Genomic DNA, 21,394 nt, shown 5'->3' with positions numbered 1-21,394 from the left:
GTAATAAGGGAGGGGGCACAGAGAGGGCAGTAATAAGGGAGGGGGCACAGACAGGGCAGTAATAAAGGAGGGGCACAGACTGAGCAGTAATAAAGGAGGGGCACAGAGAGGGTAGTAATAAAAGAGGGGCACAGAAAGGGCAGTAATAAAGGAGGGGGCACAGAAAGGGCAGTAATAAAGGAGGGGGCACAGAGAGGGCAGTAATAAAGGAGGGGGCACAGAGAGGGCAGTAATAAAGGAGGGGCAGAGAGGGCAGTAATAAAGGAGGGGCACAGACAGGGCAGTAATAAAGGAGGGGCACAGACAGGGCAGTAATAAAGGAGGCGGCACAGAGAGGGCAGTAATAAAGGAGGGGGCACAGAAAGGGCAGTAATAAAGGAGGGGGCACAGAGAGGGCAGTAATAAAGGAGGCGGCACAGAGAGGGCAGTAATAAAGGAGGGGGCACAGAGAGGGCAGTAATAAGGGAGGGGGCACAGACAGGGCAGTAATAAGGGAGGGGCACAAACTGAGCAGTAATAAAGGAGGGGCACAGAGAGGGTAGTAATAAAGTAGGGGAACAGAAAGGGCAGTAATAAAGGAGGGGGCACAGAAAGGGCAGTAATAAAGGAGGGGGCACAGAGAGGGCAGTAATAAAGGAGGGGCACAGACAGGGCAGTAATAAAGGAGGCGGCACAGAGAGGGTAGTAATAAGGGAGGGGGCACAGAGAGGGCAGTAATAAAGGAGGGGGCACAGAGAGGGCAGTAATAAAGGAGTGGGTCACAGAAAGGGCAGTAATAAGGGAGGGGGCACAGAGAGGGCAGTAATAAGGGAGGGGGCACAGACAGGGCAGTAATAAGGGAGGGGGCACAGACAGGGCAGTAATAAGGGAGGGGGCACAGACAGGGCAGTAATAAAGGAGGGGCACAGACTGAGCAGTAATAAAGGGAGGGGGCGCAGAGAGGTCAGTAATAAGGGAGGGGCACAGAGAGGGCAGTAATAAGGGAGGGGGCACAGAGAGGTCAGTAATAAGGGAGGGGGCACAGAGAGAGTAGTAATAAAGGAGGGGGCACAGAAAGGGCAGTAATAAAGGAGGGGGCATAGAAAGGGCAGTAATAAAGGAGGGGGCAAAGAAAGGGCAGTAATAAAGGAGGGGGCACAGAAAGGGCAGTAATAAAGGAGGGGCACAGACAGGGCAGTAATAAAGGAGGCGGCACAGAGAGGGTAGTAATAAAGGAGGCGGCACAGAGAGGGTAGTAATAAAGGAGGGGGCAAAGACTGAGCAGTAATAAAGGAGGGGCTCAGAGAGGGCAGTAAAAGGGAGGGGGCACAGAGAGGGCAGTAATAAGGGAGGGGGCACAGAGAGGGCAGTAATAAGGGAGGGGGCACAGAGAGGGCAGTAATAAGGGAGGGGGCACAGAGAGGGCAGTAATAAGGGAGGGGGCACAGAGAGGGCAGTAATAAAGGAGGGGCACAGACTGAGCAGTAATAAAGGAGGGGCACAGAGAGGGTAGTAATAAAGGAGGGGCACAGAGAGGGTAGTAATAAAGGAGGGGTCACAGAGAAGGCAGTAATAAAGGAGGGGGCACAGAGAGGGTAGTTATAAAGGAGGGGGCACAGAGAGGGCAGTAATAAAGGAGGGGCACAGACAGGGCAGTAATAAAGGAGGCGGCACAGAAAGGGCAGTAATAAGGGAGGGGGCACAGAAAGAGCATAAAGGAGGGGGCACAGACAGATTTAGGCACAGCCTTAGGCTTTGATAGGAATTATGGCTATAGTGGCGCTCAGACAGTAATTTGGACACCGTTAAAAGATGGAGGCCAAATTAAAATGAAACCAGCGTAATTCGTCTGCCAGCAATAGCTGAAAGCCAAATTACGTCTTTTCCCCACTATCGGCCTGGAGGGGGAATAGTAATTAATGCCACAGGAATTTTTGCAGGAGCAGGGTGAGCCATTTGTCCGCTTTACCCGGCCCCCAAATTTCCCGGCGGCTTAATTATAAGTAGGCCACATAGAGGGCACTAATTAAAGGGAGGGGCGCAGAAAGGGCACTAATTAAAGGGAGGGGCGCAGAAAGGGCACTAATTCAATGGAGGGGAATGAGAGGGAATTATTTAAAGGGAGAGTTAAGCTGAGTACACACGTACGATAACGATCGTTCGAAAACTAACGATAACAACAATCGGACCGATAATCGTGCGTTCCAAATTTCCAAACGTTATCGTTCAATCCGACCGATCCCACCCGGCGGATTTTTTCGAAAGATAATCGTTCAATCGTTGCAGTGTGTACAAAGATCGTCCGATAATGATTATCTGTGGAGTAGTACACATGTTCTTATTGCCTGTCATAACGTCACTCCCGTTTGCGCACGCATTTTTTTATCGTTCGTCGTTCAGTACTTTATACTTATATCGTTCACGTGTGTACACAATCGTTCATTACGAACGATCTTTTCGGTCTAATTTGAATATCATGTAAACGTAACGAACGATCTTTATCGTATGTCTATACGAACCCTAACAGAGATGGAACACCCAATTATCAGCACCTTCATACTTGCATGCTGATCACTCATCAGTTATTCATACTTCTCCTAGGTATCCCTGGTGTCAGGGCCAGAAGTTGGGATCAGCAGGTGATCCAGTTTACTATCAGTATAGCCAGAGTAACAGCTTATACTATCCATACTGGGGGTAGAAGAGATCAGCACACGCTGCAGCTGGTTTACTATACATTTATTTTACATACTGGGGGGGGGGGGAATATTCCAGTTTCTTAAAAACAGCCTAAAATAAAAAAATCAATTCCACTGTATTCATTAATACAGCCCCAGATTAAGCACTTTTAGTGCAACAAGTATGGTATCACTTTAAAATCTGGTAATCTGTTAAACTTCCCACCCTCTGAACATGAACACTCACCTCTGTGCTCTGCCTGGTGTCTGAGAAATTCACCTTTCTGAATGAAAACTTTCCCACACTCTGTACAAGAGAAAGGCGGCTCCTCCGAGTGGGCTGGTACTATCAGTACATCTCCATTCTCATTTAATGTATTCTCACACTCTAAAGGGAGGAAAGAACACAGCCCCGGGTGACGTCTCATATGCAAAATCAGATTAGCCTCCTGTGTGAATGTTTTCCCACACTCTGAGCAGAAGAAAGGACGATCGGCTGTGTGGTTTGACTTATGTCTGTTGAGGCTTGATTTCCGTGTAAAAGATTTCCCACACACTGAACAGGAAAAGCGGCGCTCTTCAACGTGGATCTTCTGGTGTATTAGTAGGTGATGTTTGTGAGTGAAGCATTTCCCACACTGGGCACAAGAGAAAGGACGCTCTCCGGGGTGAGTTCTCTCGTGTCTCATGAGTTTTGCCTTCGATGCAAATAATTTCCCACACTCAGAGCAAGGAAAGGGCCTAGTCCACCTAAGAAGTCTTCGGTGTTTAGCAAGCTCTATCCGGTGAGCTTCTGCTGGCGTGCGGCTGGTTGAAGTATCAGATGAATCTGCAGGATTGAATGGATCTGGTGATCTGCCAAGACTGAGAGAAGGAGAAACATTGCGAAACTTATTGGTGGTCTCCACACCACTAGAGCGAGCTCTTCCTCTAGCTGTACTGTAACGTCTGTAATGGGTGTGTCCAGTATTTAGAATAAATTTTGTGATGCCAAGATCTTCTGCCGTATCATTTGGGTGAGGCATAAGATGTCCATCTGAGGGGCTCCCAACACCAGATCCTCCTGCTGGAGGCAAAAGGAAACGGTTACATGGATATTACTGTTTCATGCTCTGTACTCAAAAAATAGACATGTAGGCCTAGTCGTGAGCAGTGCTATCTATTATAGAACTGGCACAACCAAATCAGCTAGAGACATTGGGGTTTACTGTACAGTGACATCATTATTATGTCATGCAATTGGGATGCATCAACCTTCACCTCAGCTAGGTTTTACCAAAAAATGGAGACCTTGTGCAGTGTTCCCCAACCCTGTCCTCAAGGCCCACCAACAGTGCATGTTTTGTAGAAATCCACAGAGGTAGTTAATCAGCTCTGCTGAGACACTAATTACTTCACCTGTGCATGTTTGTGGTTTTCTGCAAAACATGTACTGTTGGTGGGCCTTGAGGACCTCTGTTGTACAGTATCTCTTCCTCAATGGTTGGTGCTATGAGGTTATACTGAGGAATGGAGATGGGCCTTTCATATGGTGTACAGTATCCCCTCCTCATTTGTTGGTACTATGATGTTATACTGAGGAATGGAGATGGGCCTTTCACATGGCGTACAGGGTCTCCTCCTCATTTGTTGGTACTATGATGTTATACTGGGGAATGGAGATGGGCCTTTCATATGGTGTACAGTATCTCCTCCTCATTTGTTGGTACTATGGTGTTATACTGAGGAATGGAGATGGGCCTTTCATATGGAGTACAGTATCTCCTCCTCATTTGTTGGTACTATGGTGTTATACTGAGGAATGGAGATGGGCCTTTCATATGGAGTACAGTATCTCCTCCTCATTTGTTGGTGCTATGATATTATACTGAGGAATGGAGATGGGCCTTTCACATGGCGTACAGGGTCTCCTCCTCATTTGTTGGTAGTACGATGTTATACTGAGGAATGGAGATGGGCCTTTCACATGGCGTACAGGGTCTCCTCCTCATTTGTTGGTACTATGATGTTATACTGAGGAATGGAGATGGATCTTTCATATGGTGTACAGTATCTCCTCCTCATTTGTTTATACTATGATGTTATACTGAGGAATGGAGATGGATCTTTCATATGGTGTACCGTATCTCCTCCTCATTTGTTACTAGAAGAATGTAAAACTTGAGCGCTAGACAGCAATAAATAGTTCCGCAGCCAGAGGTTAATCCAATCCACATGGAGATGGTGGTTTTTGCCCTGGGTGGTGGCCACACTGTTGTTGTGCACTGGGTGACTGCAGGCTGCAACTGGAGGGGTGTCCTAAATATACAGCGCTGAGCATTACAAAAGCTATATCCTCCTCATTTGTTGGTACTATGATGTTATACTCAGGAATGGAGATGGGATTCTCATATGGTCAATGTAATTAGAGACTGAAGTTGCAAGTTGTTTTTCAACTTCATAAAAATCATTAGTTGCAACACCCTGAACGTTTTTTAATGTGGGAGACTGGAATTTTGTGCTGACTACAGGAAAACAACAACAAAATGTACAAAATGGTTTTAGAAACCCTTGGAGGCCTCAACCACCAAGATAAATATCATAGTTAACAGATGATAAAACAGAGGATTTACCCCAGTGTTCTAACTCCTCATGGTTTGTCCCCATCATGTCTCCCTCCTCTGCAGACTGCTGATCTCCACTCACATACACCTCATCTTCTTCCACTTTAATGATTACAATCCTGTCATCCTCCACAGAAGACTTCAAGTCGTCCCCGATGAGCATCTCTTCTTCTTCCACTTTAATTGCCTTCATCATCTTCTGCTCAGTATTGGTCTTCTTGTCATTCCTCATCTTCTTGTCACTCCTCATACACGTCTCTTTTTCCTCAAGTTTCACATATTCTAGGTCTTCTGCCTGACATACAAAATAGTAAAGTTGTAAATAAAACCTTCACTTTAGATCTCTATTCCCTCAGCTCCACCTACCTGATCATGGTGAGGGATGGTGGGATCTTCCTGTGGACAATCCCGGGAATAAAGAGGACCTGTACTTCTCTCTGGTGGGCTACGGTTAATGGAGACATCTGTAGGAAACAAACTCAGTGACTGAATCCATTATTTCTATGTGATTATCAAATGATGGGGGATCTAGGTGGACCCTCCATACTGCTCTCTCCTTTACAAGACATGAAAGTCTCCTCTTACCTGGAAGTGTGAGGGGCGACTGATTCTTCATCACAACGTCCTTGTAGAGGTCCTTGTGTTCCTCTAGAAACTGCAGCTCATCCATGGAGAAATAGATGGCGATATCCTGACACCTTATGGGAACCTGATACACACAATATAAAACAGTCACCATCCAAATTCCCCCCCTTGCCATTGCTAGACAATTCCCCACATTTCCCAGCACTGGTCACCTCTCCGGTCAGCAGCTCCATCATCTTCATGGTGACTTCCACAATCTTCTGCTTGTTGTGTCTCTTGGATGTCAGCGAGTGAGGTGGGGGCAGCTTGATGGTTACATGATCGCCAAACTTCCTCACTGCAGGAAATCTCTGTAAAATTGAAACAATAACAATGTAATGGCCATATCAATTTATCAGGGGGGGCTCTAGCCATTTTGTCACACCAAGCGAGAAAACTTAGAACATATTAGGAATTACGCCTATAGCAGTGCGCTGTGAGTAACTTCGGCGCCGTCAGAAGACGGAGCTGAAGTTACATTTAAAACACTATAATTTAGCCTCCAGCAATAGCTGTAAGTAGAATGATATCATTCCCCACTATCCACGTGGACCTGGAGGGGGAGTAGTAATTAACGCCGCCGGGACTTGTGCAACAGCAGTATAAGCCATACCGGCTGTATCCTGCACACAGGTCTCCCGGCGGCAATTTCATATGTACGGAATGCAGCAATGTTTCACCAGAAAATGATCGTAGTGTGGCAATGTTACAATAGAAAATAATTGTAATGTGGGCAGCATTTCACCAGAAAATAATCATAATGTGGGCAGCATGTCACCAGAAGATAATCGTAATGCAGCAATGTTTCACCAGATAATAATCATAATGTGGGCAGCATGTCACCAAAAGATAATCGTAATGCAGCAATGGTTCACCAGATAATAATTGTAATGTGGGCAGCATGTCACCAGAAAATAATCATAATGTGGGCAGCATGTCACCAGAAGATAATCGTAATGCAGCAATGTTTCACCAGATAATAATCATAATGTGGGCAGCATGTCACCAAAAGATAATCGTAATGCAGCAATGGTTCACCAGATAATAATTGTAATGTGGGCAGCATGTCACCAGAAGATAATCGTAAGGCAGCAATGTTTCACCAGATAATAATTGTAATGTGGGCAGCAGGTCACCAGATAATAATCATAATGTGGGCAGCATGTCACCAAAAGATAATCGTAATGCAGCAATGGTTCACCAGATAATAATTGTAATGTGGGCAGCATGTCACCAGAAGATAATCGTAAGGCAGCAATGTTTCCCCAGATAATAATTGGGTACTTATCCGTTAGCCGGGCGCATCCGGCAGGTGGCGCTAATTACTATTCCCCCTCCAGGCCGACATGGATAGTAGGGAAAGATGTAACTCGGGTGGAGTTTTGTCGCCACCTAGAGGATGCGCCCGGCTAACGGATAAGTACCAATAATTGTAATGTGGGCAGCATGTCACCAGAAGATAATCGTAATGCAGCAATGTTTCACCAGATAATAATTGTAATGTGGGCAGCATGTCACCGAAAGATAATCTTAATCCGTAGCCCTGCTCTGCCTGCCGGAAACTACAGACTACCACAGGCTGAAGTAAGCTGACTACCACAGGCTGAGGTGAATTGGCGCAGTGTCCCCAAACACCCCCCGCCTGGTCAGTCTGGTGCTCCAAGTGTCTCTGCAACTAACTTATGCTGGTTATTCCTATCCATCCATATCCCAGTTTAATTAAAATGTATATAATGTTTAAAACCAAATCAACGATTATCTAATTGTTTTAAGAAAATAAGCCTCCTCACACTCTGGTCATATGTTATTTTATATAAGTGACGTTATGTAACCCTCGCTACCCTCTCTGTTTGTGTCTTTTAACGCTTTATGAGAAAAACAGAGATGATGTATAAATAAAGATGATCTATCCATACACAGGGAGGGTGTCTGAATCAGAACATTTACCACTTGCCAGTCCCCAAGAAAAAGAGTTTTTGGTTGATACGATTTAAATTGAAATTGCATGGAATTATGCCTAAAAACACACGATTGGTTCGCACGATGGCCAGAGGCCCCGGACCTCTCTCACTGGCCGGGGCCCCAAGGCCAATGCGCGATACCTGGAGGGGAGTGCAGGTGGGCCTGGACCTCTCACATCCAGGCTCTGGACCTCTCACATCCAGAAAACCCACCAACACTGCCTCCATACTGAATGCTAAATTCGACACACACAAGCAATAGAACACAGCAATACATGCATGCAGCTACATTTGAGTCGTCAGTAGGTGCTCGTCAGCCAATCAGGATGCACTGTCATACACCCTTTACCTGCCATACCACATCTAGCAGCCATTAGCATTCAGGTGGGAGGCTTCAGTTGGACGCAAATCGCAAGATTGCGTCGCTAGCAGGACCGCCCCGTGCAGGCATCCCTCCCACAGGGGTCCCTCCCTAACCGCTCACGTCGAATTTAGCATTCAGTATGGAGGCAGTGTTGGTGGGTTTTCTGGATGTGAGAGGTCCAGAGCCTGGCTGCTAGATGTGGTATGGCAGGTAAAGGGTGTATGACAGTGCATCCTGATTGGCTGACGAGCACCTGCTGACGACTCAAATGTAGCTGCATGCATGTATTGCTGTGTTCTATTGCTTATGTGTGTCGAATTTAGCATTCAGTATGGAGGCAGTGTTGGTGGGTTTTCTGGATGTGAGAGGTCCAGAGCCTGGGTGTGAGAGGTCCAGGCCCACCTGCACTCCCCTCCAGGTATTGCGCATTGGCCTTGGGGCCCCGGCCAGTGAGAGAGGTCCGGGGCCCCTGGCCATCGTGCGAACCAATCGTGTGTTTTTAAACTTTTTTTTCAGCTCTAGGACATGGCGGACAGGTGAGCGGTTAGGGAGGGACCCCTGTGGGAGGGATGCCTGCACGGGGCGGTCCTGCTAGGGACGCAATCTTGCGATTTGCGTCCAACTGAAGCCTCCCACCTGAATGCTAATGGCTGCTAGATGTGGTATGGCAGGTAAAGGGTGTATGACAGTGCATCCTGATTGGCTGACGAGCACCTGCTGACGACTCAAATGTAGCTGCATGCATGCATTGCTGTGTTCTATTGCTTGTGTGTGTCGAATTTAGCATTCAGTATGGAGGCAGTGTTGGTGGGTTTTCTGGATGTGAGAGGTCCAGAGCCTGGGTGTGAGAGGTCCAGGCCCACCTGCACTCCCCTCCAGGTATCGCGCATTGGCCTTGGGGCCCTGGCCAGTGAGAGAGGTCCGGGGGCCCTGGCCATCGTGCGAACCAATCGTGTGTTTTTAAACGTTTTTTTTCAGCTCTAGGACATGGCGGACAGGTGAGCGGTTAGGGAGGGACCCCTGTGGGAGGGATGCCTGCACGGGGCAGTCCTGCTAGCGACGCAATCTTGCGATTTGCGTCCAACTGAAGCCTCCCACCTGAATGCTAATGGCTGCTAGATGTGGTATGGCAGGTAAAGGGTGTATGACAGTGCATCCTGATTGGCTGACGAGCACCTGCTGACGACTCAAATGTAGCTGCATGCATGTATTGCTGTGTTCTATTGCTTGTGTGTGTCGAATTTAGCATTCAGTATGGAGGCAGTGTTGGTGGGTTTTCTGGATGTGAGAGGTCCAGAGCCTGGGTGTGAGAGGTCCAGGCCCACATGCACTCCCCTCCAGGTATCGCGCATTGGCCTTGGGGCCCCAGCCAGTGAGAGAGGTCCGGGGCCCCTGGCCATCGTGCGAACCAATCGTGTGTTTTTAAACGTTTTTTTTCAGCTCTAGGACATGGCGGACAGGTGAGCGGTTAGGGAGGGACCCCTGTGGGAGGGATGCCTGCACGGGGCGGTCCTGCTAGCGACGCAATCTTGCGATTTGCGTCCAACTGAAGCCTCCCACCTGAATGCTAATGGCTGCTAGATGTGGTATGGCAGGTAAAGGGTGTATGACAATGCATCCTGATTGGCTGACGAGCACCTGCTGACGACTCAAATGTAGCTGCATGCATGTATTGCTGTGTTCTATTGCTTGTGGATGGAATTATGCCTCCCAGATGCTCCACAAATTTGGAAATGGGTAGTCCCTCAAAATGCGTCACAGTGGATTTTTTTCCTGTATTTTTTATGATTATGAGAATAAAAATATGTTTATTTGAAACATAAACAGCTTGTGTCCTACAACCTGGAGGTAAGTCCACCTCTACCTCCCTTTTAAACTGTTTGCAACAAATTGTATCCTACTTTTGGCCTCTCTGTTTTCTATCTGCGTGACATATTAGTAGCCACCATTGGTGGAGGGGTGCGTCCCCATTTTTCCTACTACAGAGAGCGACTGGTGGCGACTACTGAGAGTCTTTCCCCATCTGCTTATACAGTGGTTGTCTTGGTGGTAACCCACATTTGTGAGTATTACTTCTAATTATACATTGCACGTCATTTAATCTACCTCAACATACTACACCATATTGGGCTCTCGATTCTTTCCTCTAATTTTTGTCTCTCCAGGTGTGTGTGTTTAATACCAGAGGTAAGAGTGATGTCATGTGACATGCCAGAATCCTTCTCACCTCTCCAGTCAGGTCTGTATTTTATTAATAGAGATTATTTAGTGTCTTTGTTCAAAATAAAGTATGTTCTAGTCTGCAAGAAGGGTGACAAGACAGTGAGATTGCATAATCAAGCTGGAAACACTAGGGGGGAGGGCCCTGGCAGAGGCTTGCAATATAAATGGTGGGGGTGGAGACAAATGGTCTGTTAAGAGGGTGCCCAGCAGAACATATTATGGTACTGATGTGGGGGGACAGGCGAGCATGAAAAGGTGAATTTTGAGGGCTCGTTTGAAAGTATTGAAGGTGGGGGCAAGTCTGATGGCTGGTGGGAGCGAGTTACAGAGAGTGGGGGCAGCCCTAGTGAAGTCCTGCAATCATGCATAGGAGTGAGCATGAGGGAACATGTGCAAGTCGTTAGAGGATCAGAGGGGGTGGGCTGGTATGTGCCTGTGGACAAGATTGGAGATGTAGATTGGGCAGGTCCTGTGCACAGATTTGTAGGCCAAGCACAGAATTTTGAAAATGATCCTGAAGCAGATGGGGAGACAGTGGAGAGCTTTACAGAGGGGAGTTGTAGAGGCACTGTGATGAGAGGAGTTGATCAGTCAAGCTGCTGCAATTATTACCGTCTAAAGGGGCACAATACAGTTTGAGGGGAGGCCTGATAAAAGGGAGTTGCAATAGTCCAGGTGGGAGATTACAAGGGCATGAATGAGGAGTTTGGTGGTGTCATGACACTTCTCAGAATCCTCCTCACCTCTCTGTTCAGGTGTGTTTTATTAAAGGGAACCTGAAGTGAGAGTTATTTGGAGGCTGACATATTTACTTTCTTTTAAACAATACCAGTTGCCTAGCTGAACTGCTGATCATTCTGACATCAGTAGTGCCTGAATCGCATGCTTGAAACATGCATGCAGCTAATCTTATCATATTTTTGCAAGAAACATCTGACCTGGTATTATTTAAAATGAAACAAATATGACAGCCATCATATTCTTCTCACGTCAATTGTCTTTTAACAGAGATATCAGTCATGTCATGTGACCCTTCCCAGAATCCCGCTCACCTCTCCGGTCAACAGCTGGATGATCTCCAGGGTGAGGTCTAATATCCTCTCAGTCATGTGACTCCAATCCTCCTCCATCTTCATACTTAGACATGCGATTTACAGATGGTGCTTTGCTTCTGTGGAGGGAGAATATTCTGAGAATCATCAAAACTGTGGTGGGATGAGTATTTACTGATACTGTTTATTAGTGATGGTCATGTCTAGGAGAAATCATTGAGAAGCATGTGATTTGTTTGATCAGCTGATAGATTTGCAAAGCTCTGATTTGCTGTGATCTCATCCTGCTTTAGCACATGAACATGACTAGAAAATTAAAGCGGACCCAAACCAAACATTTTTTTTAATTAAAAATATTTAGTTGCACCACTCTGACACATACAAAGATAAATAAACACTCCTTCAAACCTATGAGCATTTCAGTGCATGCTTTTCTCCCTTCTCTTTTCATAACTGGGGTTATACTGGGGGCAGCCATTAGCAATTCCTCCATTGCCAGACATCACTTACTCCATCAGTTTGCCGGATTCTGTCCCGGCAATTTGAAAGGAAGGGAGGGGTTCCTCCAATAAATGTAAAATATTTTATATTTTCATCATGCAGCTGAAAAAAGGCTGCTATTTATTATTATAATTTAGAAAATAGATTTTAGTTCTGAAATCTTGTATTTTTAATTTGGGTCCACTTTAAGAGACTTGCATATCTATCACCTGACCAAACTGATCACATGCTTCTCCGTGAGTTCTCCTAGACATTATCATCACTACTGTTTATCATACTATATTGAATGATTTACATATCACTCAGCTGTTAAATATAAATCTGCAGTTCAGGATGTACAGTTAGATAAATGGCTCTGTACCTTCTTGATAAATCCATATAGGTACAACAAACTATGCTAATTCTGGGACATGCATGAAGCAGAATGAGAGCCGCACCTAGATTAGGCACCAGAATCAACCAAGCAAAGACACTCCCAAGAGGCACTCTGCTGGCTGCAACAATGCCCTTCTCTAATCATCTTTAAAGCGGTATCGTCACCATAAAAATCAAATTTTAACAGCAACTGGTCTAAGTGTATTAAGTGATAAAGATGCTAATGCTGCATTCAAAACTTTTTCTGCTGTTATGATTTGGAGTTATCACATACTTAAGGAGCACTGGCCCTTTAGTAGTCGTGCCAAAGAATTGCATGCTGGGGGTTCTTTTTATCTATAATCTATTCCTCCTCTTCCCTTTATTTCCCTGCCAGCTGCTTATCTGAAACCTAATCCCCTACTCACTTGTGTTTACAAGCAAGGCTGAGGCGACTCAGCGATTGGAGGAGCCAAGAAAAAAGGTAAAGGGCAGAAATGACATCATGAGATAGCCTTAAGGGCCCTTTTCCACCTGCAGTCGCTAGCGTTCACGCTGAACGCTAGCGATTGCTGAATCGCAAAACCGGCGATTCCCCAACGTTTTGCGGCCGCGATTTTGCTACGCGGCAAATATCGCTCCGCCGCGCGTTCGGGTAAAAAACGAATCGCGGTAGTGGAAATGACCTACCGCGATTCCTATGTTAAAAAGCAAACCGTAGCGATTGTAAAATCGCTAGCGGTCTGCGACTTTGCGATTCAGCCAGCGCAAACGCGCTGGTGGAAAAGGGCCCTAATTGTGGGCAAAAGACATGGCCCCCACCAGGAACAGAATTCTCGTCATTTACTATATAACATTCACTGAAATCAAAACATGGACAGTATAATACATGTGTTATGTAAGTAGATCAAGTATTTATCTACTTATATATGTGTTTTTTTTCCCTGGCATAGTATGGCTGATTCTACTGCTTTAAAAGCACAAGTATGTCACATGATCGCAAAGCCTCTTAAAGCCATGGGAGCACCTCTTGTGTATCACCTATAGTCCTAACACTAGTGTCTTTAATAGCAGGAAGTGAACTGTGAAAAACTTGCCAGAAAATAGCTGGGGCTACCCGATCACTCCTAGAACAAAAGCCAGCCCTGCCATGGCTGGTTGCACAATCCACATGGCTGCAACTCTTAAGAGACAGGGATTGGTGCAGCCAGTTGAGGTAGCCCCCACATATACAGGTAGCCATAAGGCCCAAACATCCCTCCCCAGTATTTGAAAACCAAGATGTGACCCAGATGAGAATTCACCTTTCCAGCTCCACAAACAATCTACCTTCTCCAGGCTTCAGTCTCTAATTAGAGTGCCCTCTTTTATTCAGAACCTGACCGCAGGTCACGTAAGAAGAGAGGGTGCTGTAGTCATAGAGACGAGGATTCCTTGAGACAGCAGGTCACTGTTTGAGCCTGGAGAGATGAGTGACTTCTCTCCTATGTTCCACTTGCACTATTCTGCTCATCAGGGGGCCTGCAAAGCGTCTCTATGAGGCCCACTGCAGACCCCTTTACTGCAGCAAGGCACTCACACCAAGCCCACCTTGGCTACAGGCCTTATAACAGCCGCTATACCAGCGCTGGACAAACTATGGCCCACTGATAGACTGCCGGATTCCTCTCTCTCCCTTCTCCCTCCCTGCAGACGATTAGCGGGGGTTAACACTCACCACTTACTGTGTCGCATCTCCATGGCAACAGGGCATCACACATCCCGTGTCACATGATGCCCTGTTGTCACGAAGATGCAATGCATTAAGCGGCAAGTAGGTGAGTTTTAACCCCCGCTAATCGCAACTCTGCAGGAAGGGGGTAAAGAGAGAGGAGGCGGCCAGGAATGATAGTAATGCAGGCTGAAGTATGCGGCCCAGGCCATGCAAAGTTTGCCCAGGCCTGCGCTATATTTATTTTGTCACTAGCCTACCTTAGGGGACCTAGCAGAAAAACACATAGGGAACAGTTCGCCAATCACGGCACCATTTTATAGCACAAAGTATTGTGATTGTCCAAACAGCATGGGCCGTTTACTACAACCTATTGGAAACCTAGCAGTTTGGGAGGGTGCTGTCCACCCAATCACGTTAGTTGAATTTCTCTATGAGTTTTCCTGCTGGGTCCCCTAAAGTGGACTAGTGCCCTGATTTCTACACCACTGCTCTCATGCCTTCAAAATGCCTTGCAACCATGTGACAAATACCTGTGTTTTTAATTGCAATTAGAGAAGGGGATTGTTGCAGCCAGAGGGAGGCCTTCTACACAGTCTGTGTGTTTGATCATACCCATATGATGTTAATGGATGGGGCTGATATACCAAGACAAGTGTCAAAATAAAAGAATACATTAACGGCAAGGAGGAGCCATTGCTTTAAAAAGACACACGTTTCAGCTGATAGATAGAAGGATAATTTGCTGTGTGGGCAACTGCTCCACAATGATTGCCTATAGGTCGATAAATCCTCCTTTCTGTGAGCAGCGGCTGCTGGTGATCACCAGGGAAATGTATATAGAATAAAATATGAATATTAAACTATATTTTATTACCTCCCGTGCTGCCCAGTCCGGTGAGATGACAGCCTATTCTGTCCCAGTATTGTCTCCTCTCTACTTCCTCCAGCTCGTCTCTATGGCCGTCAGCGGTTTCCGCTTCAACAGCCAACATCGCCATCTTGTGGAGAATATGCTAACTGCAGGATATTTGCGTGAACAGCACTAGTGCGAGTGCCAACAGCAACGTTTGTGGACGTTTCCGGGAAAGTAGTACATACTAGCTTGACGTTCTGTGAAATTCTACCATATTTATTCTCTAGTCTCTACAACGGCCAGAATCGGGGAGGCTGAAACTGAACTTTACACAGGGCTACAGAGATGATGGGAGCCAATGACGGGTTAACATTCACTCCCAAAATCCATACATCTAAACTTTTTGAGGAAAGCTAGCGGGATGCCTTCCATACCAAACCTCCAGCCACACCCCTAGTCACACACATAAACATAATATGAATAATTCATCAGCAAAACGTATTTTCACAATGCAAATCACACTGGATAGTTCTGTCATCTCTAGTTTAGATTAATGTATGTTAGCTTTTAAATAAGCAGAACTCAGTTTAAATGATGGGTACAAGAATCACATTAAGCACATTTGTTGCAGGGAAATACATATACGTATCACAGATGTGTATGCATACGCCAAGCTGTCCCGTTTTTGGAGGGACGGTCCCTCTTTTGGAACCAATCCCTCTGTCCCTCTTTCTTCCTAATTTGTCCACCTTCAGGATTCATGTACAGAATGTAAATGTATATAGTTTTCTACAGAAAAGTATATTTAATTGACTCTAAAATCAACTCCCATCCTTTAGTCTGATATATTTCTTATTTTCAAATGTTTGCAAGGGCAAAACCAGGATATGGTAGATCATTAGAATGAGAGATATAGGTTTATTTGTAATTGTAGATGAACATAGCCTCGGGCGTTTGTATGGCCAGACAAAATTATTAATAGTCTTTTGTAGAGAGATGTCACAAACATCAAATTTAGGGTTTTGGTTGAACTCGATGGATGTCTTTTTTTTTTCAACCCAAATAACTATGTAACTATGTAATAGCAAACTCTTACTTCCGCAAATGTTTGCGAACAGGAGAATCTGGGGAACTGCTTCTGGCCACAAAGGTGATGGAAACGTTGTTTCAAGTGGTCTAACACCTGGAATGTGACATGCCAGAGGGGGATCCATTCCAAAAGTCCCACCAAAAATTACAGAGGAGTTGACCCAGTCGTGTTTTAACAGCTATAGGGCATAAAACACATTACATTCCTACAAATAATGCACCAGAGTGGTGCTCTGGGCCTGCAACTTAATGTGGCCACAATAGCAGTTGTGTGCACACAGCTCTGGGTGTCAGTGGGCTCAGGAGTGTCACACACAATAAAAAACACAGGACCGATGTACTAGCCCTCAGAAGGGCTATTTGGGGTGCTTTCTGCAAGTAGTCAGTGAGGAACAAGAACACAGGCCTAGCTAATGCTTTCCCTACCTATCTGCAGCAAGTCTGACCCTACTCTCACTAACAGTCAGCAGCCAGCAGAGAATTCACCCAATATGGCCACCGCAACTGCTTTTTGATAGGGGGGTGGGGGGTCCAGGAGGGGGTGCTAGCCGATTGTCTGCCATGTGTCTGAGGTGTAATGGTTAAGGGCTCTGCCTCTGACACAGGAGACCAGGGTTCGAATCTCGGCTCTGCCTGTTTAGTAAGCCAGCACTAATTCAGTAGGAGACTTTTGGCAAGTCTCCCTTACTGCTACTGCCAATAGAGCGCACCCTAGTGGCTGCTGCTCTGCTCTGGCACTTTGAGTCCGCAAGGAGAAAAGCGCAATATAAATGTTATTTGTCTTGTCTTTGTCATGTGTCTGCTGACTGTGAGTCGAGGGGTCAAAATTTAGCTCAATGATTATGTATAGGAGGCGAGTCGAACAGCCAAATGTTCGCAGTTCACCGCGAATGCAAACATCAGAAGTTTGCAGAATACTGTTTGCCGGTGAACAGTACGGGCCATCTCTGGTCCTTTGTAGTTTAGCAAAAAAGGATTTGTTGACAAGGCCGGGTTTATACTTTTACTGCCCCTAGGCCAAGCAGGTTGTAGCTCCCCTTTCATGTGCAGCAATGCCCCTCCCATTCCATGTGCAGCCCTCTCTTCCATGGGTATCATCCCTGTACTGCAGCCCCTCTCTTTCATGAAATGCTCCATTGGGCATTAGCTTCCTCTTTTTATGTATTGCTCCCCATTTGAAGCCTTCTCTTTCATACACAGTGTAGCAAACCCTGTTTCATGTCCAGGTGCCCCCATGGACTGTAGCCACCCAAGGCTTGGGTCTTTGTGGCCTTTCCAGAAATCTTGCCCTATTTGTTGAACTGAATGATTACAGTTCTAAAAATCATCATCTTAATCACAGCCATTTTCCACGACCAAGAGATCCAATATTGGGACTATTCCCTGCATGTCTCAGACTCTTAGTAGCAGTGGAGTATAACTTTCATAATATAGCAAAGAACTTGGTGATTTAAGATCTATTCACAAAGGATTCTGCAGCACCGTGTAAGTAAATATAGCTCTTTATTAAGTTAAAATAGAGAGATAACCATGAACAGTGACAGGCGCTGTTTCAGACTTGCTGTCCTTTTTCAAGCTGTGTTGGCTCTCTCTCACTGACTTTTTAGTCCACAAGTAAGGAGACCCTTTTTGTAAATCAGTTTTAAAGCGGGATTGTCACCATAAAAATCTAATTTCAACAGCAACTGGTCTGAGTGCATTAAGTGATAAAGATGCTAATCCTGCATTCAAAACGTCTTCTGCTGTTATGTTTTGGAGTTATCACATACCTTAGGTGCACTGGCCCTATAATTGCCATTGCCATCGGCTGGCAAAACTGTTGCATGCTGGGTGGTCTTTTTATCTTTAATATATTCCTCCTCTTCCCATTATTTCCCCCTCCTTCTATGACATATAACAGTGCACTTCCTAGTATAGACCTCAGTGGAAGTGGGCAGCACAGTGGGGTAGTGGTTAGCTCTCTCGCCTTGCAGCACTGGGTCCCTGGTTCGAGTCCCAGCCAGGGCACTATCTGCAAAGAGTTTGTATGTTCTCTCCGTGTCTGCGTGGGTTTCCTCCGGTCACTCCGGTTTCCTCCCACATTCCAAAAACATACGGATACGTTAATTGGCTCCCCCTAAAAAATTGGCCCTAGACTACAGTACTTACACTACATAATACAGACATATGGCAATTGTAGGGATTATATTGTGAGCTCCTTTGAGGGACAGTTAGTGACAAGACAAAATATATATATATATATATATATATATATATATATATATATATATATATATATATATACTGTACAGCACTGCGTAATATGTCGGCGCTATATAAATACTAAATAATAATAAAAAAGTGTCTGAAGACTCTGGGAGGAGGGCGGGTAATGAATACACAATTAGCAAGAGTAGGAAAAAAAGAGAGAGGGAGGAAATTATGTCAGGATTAGCTTCACTCAACGGTAACCAAGATGGAAACTGTCTAGAATAGGATTCTCTGCTTTTCCTTTATAAAATTCACAGGAATTATAACGTGGACAGTGCAATACATCTGTTATGTAAGTAGAAGTAGTATTTATCTACTTATATATGCGGTTTTTATTTCTAGGTTAGCATGGGTGTCACGTGTTCTTTAAAATACACCAATACTGATAAACCAGTTCTTTCAAGGTGCCCATTGACGGTTGCAGTCAATCATTCCGGTCCACCAACGAAGGAAAAAATGATAAGCAATCCAAACAGACTAAAAGAATCGATCCAAAATATGAAAGGGCGTTCATCAACGATCAGCCCCTTTAGGAAACAATAGGGTAAGACAATCATTCAGGATCAACTAGGCCCATTAGCTTCTTTGTATTTTATACAATGCGATTAGAATGAATATGATTGAATTACGATTGTTCACTACAAATGGTACCGTTAATGGGCATCTAAAGCCAAATAAACCCTGTAATGACAGGCTCTGTCTGAATGATGGAGGATTGGGGGAGTTGTGGGGTTAAATATTCAATTGTCCTGATGTCTTCCCCTCAGGCAAGCACCCCTGAGGCACCCCTCAGAATGGGCCCTAGCTATTTTTATTTTTTTCCAAACTTGCTGCCAAGGCTTTGGCCACGCCCACCTGTGCAGCTGTGACCCGCCCCTCAGCCACACAGGAATCAGATGGCCGCATGGGTAAGTTAACCCCCTCTCCCACGGTCACAGCTGTCTCATTTAAATTTTGATTCCGAGTAGCTACGAATATGTAACTAAGTACTCGGTAAAGGCAACATGTGTCAAACACATAAGCCTGGCTGCTGGTTTCAGCACATCCAAGTGTGAATGCTAAGCCATGGTGAGTTACTGGAATGACTATGCACTGTTTATGTACGGTAATGCTGGTAGCGCTTTCAAGATTCAACACAACAAATGTTATTGTCAGTACTCAGTACGGACCAGTAACATTGCCGCAGGGTGTGCAATGTTACAAGCCTTTTATGCATCAACAGCTTCCATGTCTGTAGTGATCAGATTTGATGATCACTAGGGCAACAGTTCAGAGGACCTGATGCTGCACAGATGCATCGCTAAGCAACGGCATCTGTACAGCATTGGGGCCTCTAGTGATTGCTACAGGTGGTAGTCTTTAAAGAGACTCAGAGAGGAGTCTTAATGCAGTTTTTTTCTTACCCGGGGCTTCCTCCAGCCTCCAAGCACGGATGTGTCCCTCGCCATCCTCCTGCTGTCTCCCATTCAGCCGCAGTAAGCACCGGTAACGGGCTCAGTCGAAGCCAGTCTGGGTCTTCTGTGCATGTGCAGACCTACTGCGCATGCGCAGTAGACCTGGACTGACGTCAATGAGCCTGTTACCGGGGCTCACCGCGGCTGAACGGGAGACCGTAGGAGGGTGGCGAGGGATGCATCCATGCTTATGGGGCTGGAGGAAGCCCTAAGTAAAAAAACTGCATTAAAGAGACACTGAAGCGGAAATAAAATTATGATATTATGATTTGTATGTGTAGTACAGCTAAGAAATAAAACATTAAGATCAGATACATCAGTGTAATTGTTTCCAGTGCAGGAAGAGTTGAGAAACTCCAGTTGTTATCTCTATGCAAACAAGCCATTAAGCTCTCCGACTAAGTTAGTCGTTATGTGACTTTTATTATCTCAACTGTAAGTGAACTGTTTACTTTTTCTCTGCTAGAGGAGAGGTCATTAGTTCACAGACTGCTCTGAAATAATCATTTTGAATGCTGAGTGTTGTGTAATCTGCACATATTATAGAATAATGCAATGTTAGAAAAAACACTATATACCTGAAAATAAAAGTATGAGAATATTTTCTTTGCTGCTAATCTTCTAGTAATTATTCATAGTACACAACCAATTCACTATATCATATTTTTTTTTCCGCTTCAGTGTCTCTTTAACCTCCCTGGCGGTAAGCCCGTGCTGAGCACGGGCTATGCCGCCGGGAGGCACCGCTCAGGCCCCGCTGGGCCGATTTGCATAATTTTTTTTTTGCTGCACGCAGCTAGCACTTTGCTAGCTGCGTGCAGTGCCCGATCGCCGCCGCTACCCGCCGATCCGCCGCTAACCGTCGCGCCGCAGCCGCCCCTCTCCCCCCAGACCCTGTGCGCTGCCTGGCCAATCAGTGCAAGGCAGCGCTGTGGGGTGGATCAGAGTCCCCCTTGACGTCACGACGTCGGTGACGTCATCCCGCCCCGTCGCCATGGCGACAGGGGAAGCCCTCCAGGAGATCCCGTTCTTTGAGCGGGATCTCCTGATCTCCAATCGCCGGAGGCGATCGGAGGGGCTGGGGGGATGCCACTGAGCAGCGGCTATCATGTAGCGAGACTTTGTCTCGCTACATGACAAAAAAAAAAAAAAAAAATGTAAAAAAACGCATTTGCTGCCCCCTGGCGGATTTTTGCAAACCGCCAGGAGGGTTAAGACTCATCTCTCTTTAAAGTTGTGGAAGGATTTTAAGGCCAAGTACACAGTACACAGGGGGTTAATATGCGCGGGGTTAACACTTCACTGCAGAAGAAAAAAAAAGTGTATTGTGTTCATTAACCTTGTTAGCAGTTATCACGAGTTGGAAAAAACAAGCCAGGAGTGGTAACCCTGAATGTGACTCGTGGTAGCTGCCGGGAGCCTTGTGCAGAGTATAGCGCGCAGCGGGCGTTTTCACTCACCTCCTGGGGGATCCAAACGCCGGCAGCCATTCTCCTTCCTGTCCTTGGAGTGTCTGCATCCCTCAGCGGATATCGCCATTTGTCGTCATGACTACAGACAGCAATCTCACTGCAGGGTTACAGCGCCACCTGAAGGACAGAGGGGGAACTGCAGAGCGGGATCCCAGAGAGGTAAGTGCTGGGGCTGATGCAGGCTCTCTAGCAGATTTTTTCCCCCGGTTTTAATGTCTAAAAG

The 21,394-nt window shown here is 45.9% G+C and overlaps 1 protein-coding gene across 3 annotated transcripts in view; it reads right to left on the bottom strand.

Moving 5' to 3' along the window:
• LOC137534968 (zinc finger protein 432-like) overlaps nt 1-15,000 on the bottom strand; it is a 30,045-nt gene extending 15,045 nt beyond the window's left edge. For 2 of the 3 annotated variants that reach the window (XM_068256713.1, XM_068256715.1), the window contains exons 1-7: nt 14,928-15,000; nt 11,485-11,603; nt 6,058-6,195; nt 5,846-5,969; nt 5,627-5,724; nt 5,270-5,555; nt 2,905-3,723 (exon numbers count right to left, since the gene is read on the bottom strand). In XM_068256713.1, the coding sequence (XP_068112814.1) occupies nt 2,905-3,723; nt 5,270-5,555; nt 5,627-5,724; nt 5,846-5,969; nt 6,058-6,195; nt 11,485-11,568 (1,549 nt within the window). In that variant the 5' untranslated portion in view covers nt 11,569-11,603; nt 14,928-15,000. The remainder of the gene's footprint in view (nt 1-2,904; nt 3,724-5,269; nt 5,556-5,626; nt 5,725-5,845; nt 5,970-6,057; nt 6,196-11,484; nt 11,604-14,927) is intronic. The other variant, XM_068256714.1, reaches the window with a different exon arrangement.
• Between the last annotated feature and the right edge of the window lie 6,394 nt (nt 15,001-21,394).

The sequence above is a fragment of the Hyperolius riggenbachi genome, chromosome 10 (assembly GCF_040937935.1).
Source record: "Hyperolius riggenbachi isolate aHypRig1 chromosome 10, aHypRig1.pri, whole genome shotgun sequence".
Lineage (NCBI taxonomy): Eukaryota > Metazoa > Chordata > Amphibia > Anura > Hyperoliidae > Hyperolius > Hyperolius riggenbachi.
Note: the sequence above shows the minus strand (reverse complement) of the source record. Positions and strands in the feature narration are given on the sequence as shown.